This window comes from Phocoena phocoena, chromosome 2 (assembly GCF_963924675.1).
Source record: "Phocoena phocoena chromosome 2, mPhoPho1.1, whole genome shotgun sequence".
In the NCBI taxonomy this organism is placed as follows: Eukaryota; Metazoa; Chordata; class Mammalia; order Artiodactyla; family Phocoenidae; genus Phocoena; species Phocoena phocoena.
Window position 1 is genome coordinate 12,442,683 of NC_089220.1, and position 19,097 is coordinate 12,461,779.

The window sequence follows — 19,097 nt, forward strand, 5'->3', positions numbered from 1 at the left end:
AGCTCCCTCTGTGCGGCCCCCAGCCTCTGCCTTCCCTCCCCCTGTCCCCCTGCCTCTCCCAGAGCCCCACCTCCAGAGGGCAGTGACGGATCCCCCAGATCTTGTTATCTCAAGACTTAGCACCACCTGCACATAACGTGGAGGCGCTCGGGAAACCTCGAAGCTTCCTTGGGAGGAGTGAGGTTTGAGGGAGTTTGGGAGGGAAGGAACATTTAGGCTGGAGCGCTGGCCTGTGTGAAGGCTGGTGACAGGAGGGATGACGAAGGCCCAGGTGACTCCCGGAGCCAGCTGGGAATCACAGCCTGGGCCCCATATTGGGTTTTGACATGTGGGGATCCCTGCTCACCAGCTGGGACGAGCGTTTGGTGTAGTGGGTTCAGTGAAGCCACATGCCTGGGTGCTGGTCTCGTTTACTCTCGGGGGGCTGGGAGGTCCTGCCACCACCAAGGCCACTTGCTTAGTTGTAATCATGTGTGAGTTCTGCACATGACCTGGTGCCTCTGAAATCTGCTCTCCTGCTCCTGCATCATCCTTCCTGCCACTAGCAGAGCTCTGTCACCTGTGAAGCCTGGACTGGGGCACCCCCTCCCGTGTCCTGGATTTTCCCCACTGGGTACGTTTGTACTTGTCATGAGAGGATTCTAATAGGAAGGGAGTGTCTTCCTTCCACTCAGCTTCCTGGTTCTGTTCTGAGACCTTCTCTCCACCTGTGACCCCTGGGAGCCAGTGCCACGGCCTCAAGACGGCCCCTCGGCACTCCCCGTGTCCCCCCAGGTTGCCTCTGGAGGGTCCAGATCAGGAAGCTGTCAATCCGAGGGTGGTCTGAGTCTCTGGGCTTATTGACACTGTGTGCGAAACCAGATGCAGCCCCTGGGAGCCCCAGCTGGGGTGCCAGACGCTTCCTGGAGTGTCCTGCCCGTCCCATCCCTCCCCGAGGTGTAGGGCCTTGTTTGTGTCAGGACAGCCCTGGGAGGAACTTCAGAGTCGATAAGATCCTAACTTTTAGATTTGCAGCCTGGCTGGGGTCAGGTGGGTTCTTTCCCCTTGTACTTATAAAGAGCTTTCTAGCCCCGACCCCCTTGCTACATGAGAATCCAAGTACCACCCTGCTCTGACCTACTTTTGTGACTTTTCTTTTAGTTGGTTTCAAGTGGTTAGCAGTGAGGTCCCTCCAGCATGCAGGTAGTGCAGTTGCGTTTAGGAAAAGGAGAATCTGGGGTTTCCCCAGCATCTTATACTAGGACCTCAGAACACACCTAAAGCAGGTGCACAGAGGAGAGGGAACGGGGGTACAAAATCTGCTCTGGATCTCGGTGCTTAAACCCACCCCCTGCCCTGCTCCTGCCTCTCCGCAGGCCAGTTCTCTGTGGAGGCAGGGGTCTCTGGGAGGGCTGCACCCCAAGCCTGACTCTTCCCTCTTGCCATCAGGCCGCAAGGGTGGGATGAGACAAGAGGCCGCAAGGCTCGTGTGTGCCCTTATCCCTCGTCCTGGCCTCGGGATGTGACAGTGTGCTTTGTTTCTGCCTTTGCAAAGGCCCGGGTGGCACCAGGAAGGCTTGTTGGCACATTTGGGGGCTACACAGAGCACACCTTGGGGCCTGTGCTCTCCGTCCTCGCTCCGTGTCCCCACTCCCGCAGCCGGCCGGGGTGTGACCAGTGCCCACCGAGCCCGCCCGTGTGTCAGCTGCGGTCTCCACAGTGGCTTTCTGTTCTGAGTACCAGGCAGGAGGGGCCCCTCGTCAGCAGCCTTCTCACGTAGCGGGAGGGCCTGGCCCGTCGCCCTGGAGGCCCCGCCGCCCTGAGGGGACGCATTTGCTCAGCTTTCCTCGGGGAATCCCCTCGTCACCAGTGTTGCAGAGCACGGCAGCCACTAGCATGTCACATGTGGCTGGCGGGGCCTCCAGACGTGGCTAGTGTCACTGAAGAAGTGAATTTCTAGTTTGTTTAGGTTTGAAAGCTGATGCTGGATTCAGTTACTGGAAACTTTTTAAGTGTGTTTGGAACAACTTCGGTTTGCGACTCTGCTTATGCAGATCGTGTTTCCAGTGACAGTTTAGCATCTGAATTGCGATGTGCTGTGAGTGTAAACTACACACTGAATTTCAAAGACTGAGTGTGAAAAAAGAACGTGAAGTGTCTCTTTCATGGTTTTATGTTGGTTATGTGGTGAAACAATATTTTGGAAATGTTGGTTTCATTAAAGCATATTATTTGTATGTTGTCACTCGTTTCTTTTTACTTTTTTAAGGTGACTCCTAAGAACATTTGAAATTAATGTGTTTCCTGTATTTCTGCTGGCCAGCTCTGACCTTCGTACTCAAACCTCTGAGCCTGTTTTTGCTGGAAATGTGATTGGTGGTCCTTTGGGGGGAGCAGTTAAGGTCTTGGGGGTATCTTTGGCCCCCAAATTTTGGATTAACTTTTGGGAGGCCCATGATGTTTTGAGAGGAACACATCATGGAAACATTGTTAATAAAACATTACTTCTTCATTGTGCAAGTGATACATATTTCTTGTGGGAAAATTAGAAAATACTGATTAGACAAAATTAACCATCCAGTTTTGGAAGGAGAATACATGGATTTTCCAGCAATATTTTCTAGCAGTGTTTCCAGCAGTCTTTTGCTTAGGTAATCATAAGCATAAAAATACCACTTTGCGTTATTGCAATGCAGAGACCTTCAAGATGATTTCTCATTCTGTATCTCCTTCATAAACGTGTGCACCCTTCTTCAAGCACCCTGATAAATAGGGCTGGCACTCCAGACAGTTGGACTGTGGCAGAGGAAACCAGCCAAGACTTCAAAGGGGACTGTAGCTGGTTGGACAGTGATAAGAAGGAAATCTTCTAGAAGTTGGGCTGAGCACTTGAGTTTAGTGTTGAGGCTGGATAGGGACTCCATGACAGGATGGACCCATCTGGTTGGGAGTCCTTCCTTTTGCTAGAAGTGGATTGACCTGATTTTACTCACAGTGTGTGTTTTGCCCCCAGGGCGGGACTGTGGAATCCTTTGGTGAGCTCATTCAATTGAGAAATAGTTTTTTCCGCGTTGACTTTTCCAAGCCCTGAAGGAGAGCTGAGGCTGTAACGCAGCTCAGACTCTGTCCAGCACTGAGACTTGTTTGAGAAAACATTGGCCATCTCTGGTGAGGTGACACGTGACCTCAGATAGTAAAGAAAGACATCCTCCAACACTGAGTGCAGAGGGGCCCGTGTGTTTGGGAGTGGGGTACTCCTCCTGGTTTAGCATCCCCTCCCCTCAATTTCTGGTGTGGCAGGAGCCATGGAAAGATAATAAGGAGAGTGGCTCAAATCATTTTGTACATTCTGTGAAGGTGTTGGCCTTTCCAGGCGTGCTTGCCTAGGCCACCATTCTCAGGATTCAGAGAGCTCTGAGGTGTCCAGCTGGGCCCTGTGGGATTAGCCGGTCGTGTTAATTGTCCCCTTTTTCTTCATCAGTGCTGGTTGGCAGTGTACTGAGTACAGAGGTTCATCACGTCATCAGTAGAGCGACTGCTGAAAAAAAAGTCGTGTCTCAATAGAAACATTTTATTTATTTATTTATTTAATTTTTGTGGTATGCGAGCCTCTCACTGTTGTGGCCTCTCCCGTTGCGGAGCACAGGCTCCGGACGCGCAGGCTCAGCGGCCATGGCTCATGGGCCCAGCTGCTCCGCGGCATGTGGGATCTTCCCGGACCGGGGCACGAACCCGTGTCCCCTGCATCGGCAGGCGGACTCTCAACCACTGTGCCACTAGGGAAGCCCGGAAACATTTTTTTTTAAGGCATAAGAGGAGCTTTGTTGGTCAAGAGTTTCTTGACCACTTTTGTAAGACCAAGAATACTTAGGAATCCTACTACCTTTCTTGTCTTCTGTAAAATTAGATTTTTTTTATCTTCCGATTTGTGAAAAGCAAGGCACATCTGGGCAGGGAAGACCAATGTGCCCTGAGAATTGCTCTGGGAAGCATGAGTGGTGGGTCGGCACACTCTAAGGAGAACTTTGTTAGCCATCCCTGCCCCAAGGGGACATGGCCAATGGCTGGTGCCTGGGCCTTCTTTCAGAGGCCCTTGGTGTGAGGGCAGAAGGCGGCTCACTTCCCGTGTGTCCCCTCTCTGACGGGCACAGAGTAGCTGTGATTTATCCCTCCCCCAGGGAAGTCACTGCTGAAAAGAGAGAAGTCTCACTTACAGCCTGTACCAAAGACCTGCTGAAAGCTAGGATCCCAAATCGTCAGCTTGTAAAGACGCAGTAGCATCCCTTTAATCTTTGTTCTGTATTTTTTAATTGCACAAGCAAAGCATACCGTAAAAATAAAGACATCTTTTAAAGAGAAACTCCTGATCCTGCTAATCTAGCATCTGATATATCTTCTTTTTCCCAAAGTCTCTGTACACACGCAGACCTAATTTTTATTTGGTAATAATCAAGGCGGAAGCATAATTAGCTTTTTTGACTTTTCGCTTACTGGTATCTTAACTATTCCTTTCTGTTATATGGTGTTTTCATAGTTACTGTTTAATGGCTGGCACACGCATCCAGCAACTTGGTAAACTGTAATTGTCTTAATCAGTCTTTATTCTGTTTTCTGTGCTTAATGGTATCCTTTCCCCTTTGTTTCTGTAGGAAGTTCTCCAGCAGCTGATCGTAATGAATTTGCCCAATGTCTTGATGATTGGCAAAGACCCGCTGTCTGGTGAGTGAAAGCCACCCCCCGACACACCCCCCCCCCACCCCCCGTAGAGCCTGGGCAGTGCCATCAGCCCTGGGCAGCTGTCAGAGGCAGAGCTCTGGCTGCCAGCTTGGAGCCAGCACAGTGAAAGCACGTGATCATTCGGGTGTGATCGTAACGGGTGGGTTTATTGCCCTGAGGCATCACGCCAAGAGCACATTTCTTCCTTAAGAATATATCCTCTGACCCCTGGGATTGGAGCGCAGAGGCAGGCGAGGCCTCGGGCTTAGGGCCCCGAGTTGTATGGTGGACGCCCAGGGGTCTCTCCTCACACCATCATGGGGTGTGGTCTCTATTGGCAGGAAAGAATCTTTGGAGGGAGCTAATGTCCCTTCCGCTGGGATCCTGTGCTGCTTTATTCCCCCCATGGTAGATCTCACCGGGACATCCTGTCGTGTGTCTGTTTTCACGTCTCCCTCTGGTCTCTGAGGCCCGGGTGGGCAAGGTTCTAAGTCCTAGTCTCGGACACTCGGTGTGACTTTGAAAGACTGAAATGCCCTCCTGGACACCTTCCAGAGAGCCAGGGCTTAGTTCATCCCTGATAGTTAACACACTGGGTTGGTTAAACAGGGTGATAGATTTCCTCCCCTCCACATTTGTGTGCGTTCACCTGGACCCATGGCTCGTGGATGAAAGCTTGCAGGCCCCAGGGACAGATGTGCTCGCTGACTGGAACTTCCCTGGTTCCCGTGGAGACCTTGTTAGCCTCCTGGGCTAGGTGTGGAGTCAAGGAATGCAGGAAGGATCCCACACATTAGAGACTTTTGCAGAAGGAACTGAAGCTTCCCTCTGTCGGTCCCTCCCCGCCCTGCTCTCCCTGGAATCTGGCTGTCCTTGCTCCTGTCCACGTGAGCTCAGTTGGCTGGAGAGCAAAGGAGAAGTATACCAAGTGACCCATCGAGGACATTTCTCATAGAGGAGCCCTGGCCCTGAGAGCAGCAACTTCTGGGGCCACCGGGTCGAGGGCAGCTGAGCATTTAATCACTTTGTTCGTGGAGGCGGTCCTCCTGGGCCCCACTTCCCTTTTCGCTACAGGAGCCAAAGGAAGGGGGTTCCTTGACCTCCTGTTCATCTTCGGTGCCGCTGACCGGCAGGCACCTCCACTCGCCAGAACCCTGGCTCCAGCCCTCCCCCTAGCTGAGTCTCTGTTCTAGCCCCTTTGAACCACATGGGGCCAAGAGACTGTCCACATGCAAGGAACCCAGGTCGCACCTCGGGTCTGGCGCTGGACAGACACACCTGCAGAGATGTGGATGCTGATTTTTTAATAGCTTTATTAATGTATAATTTGCATACCATGAAATTCACCTATTTTAAGTATACAATTTAGTGATTCTTTTCATAAATGGACAGAGTTGTGCAACCTTCCCCAACAATCCGGTTTTAGAACACTGTGGGGAAGCCGCTTTTAAGCTGACAGGTGAATTGCCTGCCCTCTGGTCCCCAGCACCATATAGAATCAGTGCACGTCAATTGAAGAGGTTCTGGCCCCAGTTCTGATGGAGAAGTTGGATTGATGAGATGGGGATCCCTGGGAAAGTTAAGGACAAGAATCCCAACGGCTGCAGCAAGCTCAGAAGGCCCCTGGCAGGCAGGGCTTGACTGACAGCAGCTTCTGCGGGCTCTGCTGAGAGGGGAGGGGCTGCCTCCCCTGAAGTCAGGGCTGGAGGGCTGAGAGCTGGGCGCACACATGGGTAGGTTTTGACAGGAGTGTCGGGGGGCTCCGAGAGCAGAGGAGGTCGGCAGGAGAGGTGCACCAGCGAGAAGACGCAAACATGAGTGCCAGAGACATATTTGTGGAATAGTGTTTTCTGTTTTAAATTTTAAAAATAGATGCGTGAAGCATTTGGGGTTTCTTTTAAAATAGAGAACAACGTTGATTTCTTTCTTGCCGGGCGGCTTTTTTTACGAATTCTGCCACATGGCTCAGGAGCATGTCTGTGCTCTTTTTGGCAGATGTTGACACTGTACTGTTATTTATAACATTTCAGTTTTTGGTTATTTTTTGTTTTTGGTAAATGCACCTCAGTGGAGCCAGGGCAGGGGCAGGACAGATCCCAGCAGAACATCTAGTCCAAAAACACACACACACACACACACACACACACTCTCTCTCTCTCTCTCTCTCTCTCTCTCTCTCTCTCTCTCTCTCTCTCTCTCTCAACGATCCCAAGACACCAAGCATTTATCCCCCTTGCTCTGACCTAAAAAAGGAAGCTGTCATGACTAATACTATTAGAAGATTTTTCTGTATGTCTGTCCTTCTGCACCCATCAGACAAAAAGATGTTCTCTTTTTTCCTACCCTGGATGGGATTCAAGGACGGTTTAGTGAATGTGGGAAAACACTTCACGTACTTTAAAACTCCATCCTCAGCGTCTGCCCTCCTGGCCCCCAATCCCCCCAATTCTCTTATTTCCTGTTTGTACCTCGAATGACCTCTGGATTTCCTCTCTGATTGTGCCTGATTTTATAATCGTCTCCCTGGATACCCGACCGCGGGGAAGCATCTGTCCAGCGCCTCGTTACTGTAGATGCTGCTTCTTGGAGCCTGACCTGGGGTCCTGCAGGACCCTGCTCTAACCCTCCCTCACGTACAGTGGCGTGTAGCAGAAAAGCCTTCCCCGGTGGCTGGGCCGTGTGTGGACCCCCAGGACTGGATGTTGTAGGGTGTCCTTTGTCTTGTTTCCACTTGGCCAAAACGTATCCTTCTCTCCTACCCCACCCCCATTCCTCAGGCAGTGCCCTGGCTTTAATTTCCAAACAGCTGAGCTCTTCTCTCCTCCTTCCCCGCTGCCCACCGGTTCCAGCCACCACCATCCTCCTGGCTAGCACCGGAGTGGCCTTCTGTCTGCCTGCCTCTCTACCTTTGCCCCGTGCCGTCTGTTGCTGTCTGTTCTCAACACAGCAGCCGGTCCTCGTAGAAAGTTAGATTATGTCCCTTTTCTCCCTGTGCTGTGCACTGGCTGTTCCCTCTGCCTGGAATGCTTTTCCCAGATACTCACAGGAACAGATCCTTCCAGTCTTTGCTTGCATATCACCTTCTCGGTGCAGCCCATCCTGATGACCTCCCTGTTTGCAGCTGCGTCCCTCCCTCGTCCTCAGGGCTCCCAGTGCTTTTACCCTGCTCTGCCTTCCCTTTCTTCATAACCCTTAACGCCCTCCAGTGTACTCTCTCGTTTACTTATTTTTCCATGTCTGTTGCGCTGCTTATTTTCCCCCCTCTAGGATGTAATCTGTCACGAGGGCAGGAATCTTGGGGGTTTTTGTTGTTGTTGCCAGTGTCTTCTAAGTGTCTAGAGCAGTGCCTGGCATGTAGTAGGTGTCGAATAAATAGAGCATAAGCGCTGGAGACCCACTTTGTCGTTTCCGTCTCCTGTCCCCACTTCCCTCTTCCATCAAGCTAGTGATCCTTACGGATGTTAACCGCACGCTCTCACAGGTACAGCGGTCAAGTGTCAGCGGTCAGGGTCAAGTGAGAGTCGACCTCTGCCCAACACCATGTGTGTGGCTGCCCTAGGCCGGTAATGATGCACTGAAAACGGCCTGCACCCCCATCTCGCCAGCTGTGCGTCCATTAAACATATTTACATGGCTTATCGAAGAGCGTATTCTACATGAGAACCAAGAGATCACAGTGTCCACGGCATCTGTAAAATGAGGGAAGGCGTGGGCCAGAACTTCAGGCTCTGGTTTCTCAGCAGCCAGGCTTGTCACTGTGCCACACACACGAAGCAGACTAGATTTGTCTGACAGGAAGCCAGGGTGTTAGCAAATTAATTTCTGCAATGAATCATAGTGCAATCATGCTGGAAGAGAGCACTGTTCTTTCTTCCAAGGTTTGTATCTAAGTGCAGTTGTGGTTTTCAGACTCGTGAATTGCTGACCACTCCTAAGCTGTTTAGAAAGGAAAGGGTGGAGCCATGTAGGTGTAGAAACCCAGCCCAGAGAGGGGAGGGAACTCATTCAGAGACACACAGCACGGTGGTCCCATAGGTAAAAGATGTATTCATTACCATAAGTTACGCAGATGGTTATATCTGTGGACGGTCAGCCACTGGTTCCAAGCCGGAGGACCAGCCACTGTCATTATTCTGCCTGGTGTCTCTTGAGTTCTAAATGCCAGGCAAGATTCCTGGGTCCAAGGAGGGGCTGATCCCGTATTCGCAGCCTACAGGGTCCTGTCTGTGAATACAGCTGGAACCTTTGAGGATAGCCTCCCATTAATTGCTGTTCGGTGATCTGGTCCTCGTCCTCAGTTTTTTCTCTCGTGATGGTTACAGAAGGGGCTTGCAGGGACAGAGAAAGCACCTTGAGGAGTCTGAGATTCTGTGTCCCCGGATTCTGTAAATGTCGTTCCTTCACAGCTCTTGCAAACCTCTGTTCTCCTGCTGCTCTGACCAAAGAAACCAGAAGGCCAGTTTCTGACCGTCCCAAATAGAAGACGGGAACGCGCTTGCATCGCTTCTCCTCACAGAGGAGCTCAGCCCGAGCCCCCCTCCAGCTTTCTCTGTCAGATGCCCACCATGGGCGCAGTGGCCATGGAGACGAATAGGCTGTCTCTGTTCAAGGAGCCCCCAGTCTGCGTTGGGGCAGGAGGGGAGGAAAGTGTCCATGACTAGCCTGTTCCAGGGCGAGAAGCGGTGCGAACATGCTTCCCAGAGTGCAAGGCGGGCAATCAGTTCTGCCTGGGCAGGTCAGGAGGACTTCCTGGAGGAGGCTGTATGTGGCAGGGCCTCAAAGAACCCTCGACAGCAGCAGAGGGAGGTGTCCAGGTGTGACAAGTTCAGAGGAGTGGAAGTGTGCTGACAGTCCCATGAGGAGGAATAAGCTCAGGGCACAGGGAGGAAGTCTCTGTCACAGCTGAAGTTTAGGTTTCAAAGGCCAGAGGGAAACGGAACTCCTGAAACTCCTTGGAATTTAATATTTAACCCTCTAGGATTTACTTGCTCTCCTATCAAGGGCGTCCTTGAAGTGCTTTTCGGTTCCCACGGAAACCTTCCCTCACTGCACCGCTCTGCCTTTTGATGACGAGCTGGAACCCCTGAGGGCCAGTGCACCCTGGTGCTGGCTCACCTCCAACCCCGGCGACCGGAGAGAGGGCTCCAAACCTGGTTTATTACAAACGGTCTTCCTGCCGCTGAGATTGTTCTTTTAGAAAGCGGGCGGGCTGCCTTGCCTTCCCTCCCCTGCCACCTTCCTGCGGCTCTGCCCGCCCCAGTGCCCTGCTTGCCAAGTGACATGGTGGGTTGAGGGTCTGCCGTTAGGTGTTAATGAGTGATTCTTGAGTTCTTTTTCTCAACCCTAAGCTATTTTTTCATTTCTCCTGAATTCTGGTCTTGTTTATATATATGTATAAAACTTTTGTGTTTGCAGAAACCTTAGGTCCTTTAAATGAGGAGGGAAGAAGTAAGTAAATAAAGAAAAGCTAATCTCGCCAGGCATTCGATCCTCATCGTGCTTCCTGTTTTCTCCTGGAGAGAGCACGTTCAGAAAAGCACCCACACGCGATTTCATGTGGCACGGCTTGCGGCCTGCTCCTTTGCTTCTGTGCTGCCTGCTGGATTGAGAAATGAATTCTCTGGTCCCTGTAGAGCGCAGGGGGTTGCCGGGCCCTTGAGCTGAATGCCAGCACTTGGCTCTTCTAGGAACGTGAAAAGCTTGGTTAGCAGCAAGCACAGCGATCGTTAGAGCACGGCCAGATGCCAGCCTTCGGAGCAGCCGCGGGACCTGCCTGGAGACCAGACTTTGTTTGGTCACCTCCTAGTGATGGGCTGTACACAGAGAGGGGGCTCCCCAGCTGCATGACCGTGCATGGCGTCCAGCGGGACTGCTCTCTGTGGCCGTGGCTGCCCGAGGAGGAGGGATGAGCTGTTATTTGTCAAAGGTCTCTATGTTCACCGATAATATTGGGGCTTTGCATTTTCTGCCTGGTGCATGGGAGGGACCCTTTCTCAGATCACCTCCTGCCTCTGCCACCGTCTCACCTCCAGCCGGTGGAGACTCTGGGTTGCAAGCTGCATTCTTGTGGTTGCTGCTCCTTTTCTGATCTTTAGTCGTTTGGTGCTAGGGAATGCATTAGTTCTCAGCTTCTGTGGCCTAGGCAGGCTGGGCTAAGGAGGCAGTTTTGATGATGGCGCTGTCTGAGGGGCTTGATGTGGCGGTTGAAGTTGCTCTCTGGGAGTGGCTGCCTTGTGGCATCTGGGCAGAGGTTCTCGTTACCCACACAGGATGGTGTGATGGATCCCTGCGGGTGGGGGCAGACTGTGGGGGGTGAGAAGGAGAGACGGTGCGATAACGGGGCCCTGGGTCAGGGTACGCTCTGGAGCCACCCACATCATTTCAAACGGACATGTGACTTCGAGCCTGCGAAGTCCACATGTGAAAAACGTTTGCTGAATGACTAATAAATGGGGGAGTGCCTGGTGGGGGTCACACGTGTAACGTTCTAGGTGTAAGAAATCTAAGTGAGGGTTTCCTAGGAGTCGCTCTCCAGGCTGTGAGGTGGTATGTAGAGGTGCTTGCCTCCCATCCCATGACCTGTGACGGGTATTACAGAGGGTCCCTAAGTGCCCACCCGCAAGGAATTACCGTACACACTGTTCCTCATGGAACCCAAGGTAACCGTGTTAAAATAATAACAGCTTTTCTCAGCGTAAGCAGAGCCCCCAGGAGGGCCCATAGAACTGTGCCCTTGTGGGTGAGTCTTGAGATGTCATTATGCATTGAGGAGGAACAGGGTCACGTTCAGTGCAGTGCTATTTTCAAATCAGACAGCCCCATAATCAATCATACTTATGAAATGACTGGTTTTTAACTAAGAAACCAGGGAAAGCACAGTGAGTGGTTGACTCCAGCACGTAAGTCAGAGGAGAGCAGAATGTAGAATTATTAAGAAAAAAAAATACGGGCACACACACACACACACACACACACACACACACGTATATCTCCATCCTAACAAGATTGGAAACTGAAAATGTTCTTTTCTCCCTGGGACATGATGCTAACAGTTACCATCAGTCACTCAATCAGCAGACACTGGCTAAAGACCTGCACTGTCGCATTGGGATCAGAAGCTAAACCAGAGAGAGCCCTGCTCCGAAGGAAATGTAAATAAACAATGGCAGTTTCAGGGAGGGGGATGGTAGCGAGTTAGGCGAGAGCAGGTGGTGACCAAATCTCAGTTCTGTGGCTCAGCTTGTCTGAGCCTCCTCTTGTTTGTAACATGGAGCTAATACTGGCCTTTGGGGATTGCTTTGGGGATTAAGTCAAATGATAGCATGTTATATGAAAGTGCTGTAATGGTCCGTAGACGTGAAGGGCACTTGTGGAGGGCAGGATTAACTCCAGTGGGTCAGTCCTTCCAGGCTGAGAGGGTTAAACCCTCACCCTGGCTGGCGACTCACGGACCGAGGGCCTCTGGGGTTGTGGTCCTCCTGGAAAGGGCTGTTTGCCTTCCTTTGTCTAAATCCCCACCTTGACACCCCAGTGGTCACTTATACACAAGATTGATTTTCCGTATCCAGAGAATGTATGAACGTTCAAATGACTGTGTCTTAGAGAATCAAAGAGTAGAGAGCCAAAAGGACCCCACTGACTGTGTACCAGGCATGGAAGCTGGGTTTTGTTTCATGGGCCAGCTTTCATCGCGTGTCAGGCAGTGGCTACATCAGGCAGTGCTGTGTTCAGAAGGATTCTGAGGCCTCCTTCCAGGCTTGGTAAGAAAGTGTTATGATTGACTAGTTATGTCTGCCACAGACTCAAGATCAGAAAGTCAGGAAATTTTCCAATCCTGATCTGATTCAGTCTCCACATTTTAGAGGCTGGTGTACTTTAATTGCCCCACTATATTTCTATGCCCAGGTCCACCTTTGTCACACGTGCGGTATCAGTTTCCCTTCTGTTTTGGAAGCTGATTGCTACAAACACCTGTAGCTTTATGTGTAATTTGGGCCAGCCTATATGCGTTCCATTCATGCTAAGAAAGGCTGGAGTGAGTTTCTCTGTGTCAGGACTCCAGGAAGCAGGTAGTAAAGTAAGTAAGTAAGATTTTTCTTAGACTCGACCATTAGCTCAGGCTGTCATGGGATTCCCCCTGGGGTTGTGGGTAGGTGCAAAGGGTGTCTGATGTGTTCGGCCCTCCCCCCATCCATTGGTTGCTTGTGACTCACCAGGTACAGAAATCCACGTTGCTTCCTACCCTGCCTCCCATTTCTCATGAAAACCCACTTTAATAAGCTGAAGTACAAAGCGTTTATAATTTGACAAGCACCATATTCTCTTGTGTCTAGGCCTTTGCATATGCTATTCCCTGTGCCTGAAGAGCCCCCAGATCTCTCCTCATCCTGGGGTCTCAGCTCAGAAGTCATTTCCTTTAGGAAGCCTTGACTCATCCTTACTGCAAACTAGTCCTTCCTCTGGGTTCCTATAGAAGTTGCTGGTTTTCTTGGTCTGAGCTCAGAGGACTGTGTTGATTATGGGTATGTTCTCAGAAAGTACCCAGCACCTAGTAGGTGCTTGGGAGGGAGCTGTCTGTAGGGTTGTTTCTTCTTTGCCTGTGTAACTGTGTCACTGAGCCATCCTTGCCGGCGAGGACCCGGTAGAGAGTCTTATGATGTGTTTTTGAACTATTCAAAACCCACAATCTGGTAGATTTTAAAAATAGTAGAAATCCTGAGAGAAATTGGGCATCAGCTTTCCATGAGCAATGAGGGAACTTCTGCTTCTCTCTCTCTCTCTCTCTCTCTCTCTCTCTCTCTCTCTGTCTCCTTTTCTAAGTTTGCTAGGAATTTGTGTAGGGGTAAAAAGCACAGGATACATTTGTTATAGCAAATGTTTTTATTCACTTAGCTTGGTGAGCACGGCGCTGCTTCACGTGAATGAAGGCAGAGGTGAATTTCCTAGTGCCCTGTTCACCACCAAGACGCTTATTTTAAATAATTATTCCCTGAACATTTTTCTGAAATGAATTCTCTACTTTTAAAATCCTTTTTCCCCTTCTGTTACAAGACCCAGCAAACTGGAATTCCATACTTTTCCAACAGTGCTCTAGATCAGATTTCGTTTTTTCTCGCTCTCTGATGGGTGTAAATGAATGAATGAAGGGATGAAGGAATGACTCACGCTTGTCATTGTGTATAGCTACAGGCTGCTGAGGGAGCAGAGCCCTTCATTCTTTCACTGAACAGCCTCACACTGTAGTTTTAAGCCCTCGTGTATGTGCGCAGGGTTTCTCGTCTCTTCCTTGCTATCACATGACCGGCTTATGCCCTCGCTGCTCACAGGGGGCCTTTCTTGTGCTCCTTTCCACTTTTAATTTGCCGTTTTCATCTGCTGTAGGCTGGGAGAGTGGATCATCAGAGTTGCTCAAGTTATCCAAAGTATGATATAATTAGGTCCTGTGGGGCCTTTGCTGGGAAGAGTACGTAAAGATTCTTTGTGAACTCTGACCTCTGTTTGAGCTGATCCAAGGCCTTTAAAATGCTTTCTTCTTGTGTGTCAGCTCTGCTGGCTACAGCACCAGGTACACGGCCTATGAAAGGTGAATCACTGCAGACGAGGAGCCTGGTGACGGCTGGGAGGGGTCTGTACTTGTTATATCCACCAAAGGGCTTACGAGGGTCCCTTGCCAGTCATCTGGGGACTGACTGTGAAGGGACAGAGGTGAGGACAGCCACGTGGGCTGGCATGAGCACCGTGGCCAGGGGAAGATTTTGGTGAGACTGATTGGAGTTTTTAATACTCTGGTGGGCATGTCCTTTTCTTTTTATCAGAACTAAAACCGTGACTGATCACCACCTCAGCCGTAATAGAGAAGTGAGTCATTGTGGTGTTACACGTATTTATGTCTATGGATTAGAGCCTCTTGGGCCAAATAAAAGTCCTCAGGTGGGAAAAAAAAATCCATTAAAGTCTTTGAGAATTTTTCCGTTTCAAACATTGATCAAGTTCTATGCTTATTAGCAAAGAGAAGGTTTGATCATCATGGGTTGACCTGCAACACCAGACCCGATTGACTCTTAAGAGTGTGGAATCTGAATGCTCTGCAGGGACCCTTTTGTCCAGCCCCCCAGCCCGTCCCACCCACCTTCAGACTAGGCGGTGGGAAGGGCGATGCCAAGCCCCCAGTTCTGAGACTCGACCATAATAACGTCATCTCAGGAAAAGCTGTTTTTAGCTATTTCTCAGGTGAGAGATATTAGGATGAACTCACATGTTACTCCATACACGCCTGACACCCAAGGACCCGAAGTGAACCACAGCACTGGTTCTTGGACATGAGTTTGGTTTTCTTCATCCCGGGTGTCCTGGATGATGCCTTGGACCATTTTAGCACAATGTGAGTGGGTGTTGGTAAGCCTTTCCGGAAAACAATGCTTTTCCTAGCATGTCCCTTCTCCCCCAAAGAGAACAGGATATTATGAAAAGGGCAGAAAACCGTAGAGCTTCTCACCCGAAAGGCACCCTGCACGTCACCCAGGCCAGCTGCCTCCCTTTCACAGATGTGGAAACTGAGACTGGGAAACAGAGTACGGCTTGTTCTGGTCACAGGCCTCCTGGTGACCAACTCAGGTCTGGAGCTCCTGTATCCTGACTCTGTTTATTTAAGTGACTGAAACTGATAAACAGATGAAGACGCATTTGGCCTCAAGCATAATGGAAAAGACACAGTGTAAAATGATGAAATACGATTTTTTGGCCTGATTGGCAAAGCTGAGGAGTAGTAAAGCCGTGTTGGTCTGGGCATGGGGAAGTGGGCCTTACGGTATATTGGCTGTGAGAGAAAAATGGCAGAGCCTTTCTGCAGGGCAGTTTGGAAGTAGGAAAAGCTTGAAAGATGAGTTTATCCTGAAGGCGGGAGTCAGGATATCCATAAAGAATTAGCTGTAAGATGTTTTTTGTAGCATCGTTTAGATTAAAATATTGAAAAATCGGATCTCTGGAAAGGGAGTGGTTGAATTTGTTTGTGGCCTTTGTACAGAGTAAGTATGAGACCATCAAAAATGATGTGTGTGTCGTGTCTGGGACTTGCTTTGGGGGATGCTCCAGCCAGACATTGAGAAACAAAGGCGGTGGCGGTGAGGAGGAGATGGAATAAACGTGCAAAATGCTGGTAACGTGAAGCGGGTGATGAGCATGGAGGTTCACTTTACTCTTCTTCATCTGTTCGAGATTTTGCAGGACGGAAGGGCAAGTTTGTGTCCATTCTTATTTCAGAATCGATTGAGTATTTTCCTGTGGGGACTGTTCTCATCCATTGTACTTTGCTTACCACACACACTAAAAAGCGATGCTCGTGTTCATTAATTATCGTGGAAAGATTTTATGATCTATGTGAATGGAAAAGGGCCACAAATAGTTATGAACAGCATTCTCATTTGGTTTAAGAAAAAAACAAACCCATATGGAGAAAACAGATGGAGTGTGTACACCTTAAGTGCATATCACTGGGTAGAGAGGGTTTTTTTTAGCTTATTTGATTTTTTTTTTCCCCCTGCAGCAGATATGTATATATCACTAGTGAAATTTTACAAACGGTTGAGCGTAATTAACTATGTTGCTCTTTTGATTTAGGGAAGAGTATGGAGGAGATTAAGAAGGTGCTGCTGTTGGTGCTGGGCTGTGCTGTTCAGGTAGGGATTGGGCAGGGGGCAGAGAGGAGGGCTCTTAGGTTTGGGTTTGTGGGGATAAAACACCCCGTTCGCTGAGGTAGGAGTGAAGCTGCTTTCAGCCCAATAGGATGGAAGGTCGCAGGGTTCCTGCGAGAGACGTGACACCGACTTAGGCGGCAACCATTTCTAGCACCTTGGGCAAGAGGCCAGGTGGGGATCCCTGGGGCTGGGTGCCATTAGCAAATTGTCCCCAGTGTAGGAACATCTAGAGCAAGGATCAGCACACAACCTGTGGGCCAAATTTGACCTGCCACCTATTTTTCTAAATAAAGTTTTAGGGGGACACAGCCATGCTCATTCCTTTACATATTACCTGTGGCTGCTTTCACACTACACCGGCAGAGCTGAGACCCATGGCCTGTCCAGTCTAAGATATATATTTTTTTTACCATCTGGCCCTTTACAGATGAAGTTTACCAAGTGCTGCCCTAAACCAGCTGTTCTTGATCTTTACTTGTTTAAGAATCCCCTGGAAAGCTTGTCTGTGTCCCACACCACCCCCCGCCCCCGGTGTTTTTAAAGACAACCCCCACCCCCCCCCCACAGGTGATTATGTTATAGGTAGTCTGAGCCGCTTCTAGAGAAACCTCAGTTGTGAGGGGCTGGCTGGTAGGAGGGCAGAGCACTCTTGATTATAGAAGAAAAACCCAGGGGTGGGGTAGGTGTCTCCTTTTGAAACTATTTCTGTGGCTCTGGCGGCCCCAGGTTGCCCTTGTAAAACACTTTCATTAACACTTGTAACCCTCCACAGTGTGAGAGGAAAGAGGAATTTATCGAAAGAATCAAACAGCTGGACATTGAGACACAGGCCGGGATCGTGGCCCATATACAGGAGGTAGGTGGGGAGCTTTGTGGGGCTTAGCCGTGGACCATTGCTCCCATGGCACCCAGCAGGCAGGCCCTCTCCACCAGTGAAAAGTCTAAAGAGCACATCACCCATTAATGATTTTGCTAATTTTAGGTTTCAGACACTACAGGCAAATTGATTCGATTTGGAAAGGTGGCTGTTAGCAAGCTAAAATAAAGTGGCGGCTAAAATGAAAAAAACTTTTTCAGAGACTTCAATCAAGTCTTCTTTTGCCTCTTCTTCTTGCCTAATATGGACTCAGACTATTTTTAAGAGCTGTCAAGTGGTTTAGGCTCAGAATTTGATTTACAGTCCCTGAAAATGTATTCTGGCAAATGTCACCCTGCTTCAAATGGTTGATCCTTGGAGAGAGAGATTCACTGCTTCTGTCAGTGACGTGGCAGAGAAACAGCTGCCACCCCTTGGGAAGTTAAAAACCAGCGAGTCCCAGAAGGGCTGTATCCGGAGACTCGGCCCCCTGGGTGGGGTCAGGAGAGCTCCGCACTAAGGGCAGCCGCTCCGCCCGTTGACTTTGGCAGAGGTGGTATCAACTGAAGGGGTAGTTGCCCTGGAAACCAAGCACCCCCGCCTGAAAGTTAGTTCCCTGACCTCCACCCCACCCTCCTCCAAAAGAAGCCTTGTACGTTTTAATCATCTTAGGAGGTATGGTTCAGCCTTCCACCTAATTGGACAGATGAGATAAATGCATGAAAAAGACATGAGCAGGAGCACGTAGGAGCAGGTGTGTAACTGGCAGAGGCAGCGGAACATAGAGCTCCCCACGCCGGCTCTGGGGACAGCCTGCTGGGCTTCCGCAGCCGGCTAGGGCACTGTGGGTTGCAGACTCAGTCAGGATTTGAAGCAGGAGGCGGATGCAGCGTATGGCAGGTAGAGGGTCCAGCAAAGCCCGTCAGGCTTGTAGGAAATATTCTCAACCATTCGTGTCAGCGACCTGTTAGCCTAAGTGCCATTCTGCCTTTTAACTTTCCTCGTGTGTCCGTGTGTTTTGAAGATGTATCTGAGGACTAGGTCCTCGAGACTGGCTAGGTCTTTGCTACTCGCTGTCTCCCCTTCCCTGTTTAGCCAGCAGGATATTTTTTTTTAAAAAAAGCATGCACCCGAAAAAGAAGCCCTGCGAGATTATCAAGTTCGGTGACTGGCTGTGGGAACAGGACTTCAGAATTAGTTGGGTGCTTCTTTTTTTTTTTTTTTTTTTTTTTTTTTTTTTTTTTTTTTTGCGGTACGCGGACCTCTCGCTGTTGTGGCCTCTCCTGTTGCGGAGCGCAGGCTAAGCGGCCATGGCTCACGGGCCCAGCCGCTCCACGGCATGTGGGATCTTCCCGAACCGGGGCACGAACCCGTGTCCCCTGCATTGGCAGGTGGACTCTTAACCACTGCGCCACCAGGGAAGCCCAGCTGGGTGCTTCTTAAACATCCAGGTGCCCGGGCCCCACGGGAGATCCATTGAGTCAGAATTGGGAGCAGGACCATAAGCCTCTAATTACAAGCTCCTTGAGTTACTGATGTGCAGCTGTGGTTGCACCCCTGGACCCCCTTTCCATAGACCTTTCCCAAACACTGGTATGGAGCAGGCCTGGAACCCTGCCTCTCAACCCCAGTTCCGGGCCTTTAGGGTGCCCTGTACAATGGGGTGAGATTTCTCCTAATTTTTGGAGATTTACTGAATCCCAGCTTTTCTTCGTAAGGGAGGAGCGGTAAGAAAGCAGGTGTCTTTTGAGAAACTGAAGGGCCCTGTCTTTGTTTCTTTGTTTTTAAACTATTCTCTCTCTCCATATACTGCTCTGAAAAACTTAAGAACTTTTTTTGGTGTGCCTCTCGGA

At 50.1% G+C, this 19,097-nt stretch overlaps 1 protein-coding gene across 1 annotated transcript in view; it reads left to right on the forward strand.

Annotated features, from left to right (window-relative positions):
* CCDC88C (coiled-coil domain containing 88C) overlaps window positions 1–19,097 on the forward strand; it is a 125,051-nt gene that overhangs the window by 48,349 nt on the left and 57,605 nt on the right. The window contains exons 4-6 of the mRNA XM_065872000.1: window positions 4,629–4,698; window positions 16,312–16,370; window positions 17,161–17,244. Of these exons, the coding sequence (XP_065728072.1) occupies window positions 4,629–4,698; window positions 16,312–16,370; window positions 17,161–17,244 (213 nt within the window). The remainder of the gene's footprint in view (window positions 1–4,628; window positions 4,699–16,311; window positions 16,371–17,160; window positions 17,245–19,097) is intronic.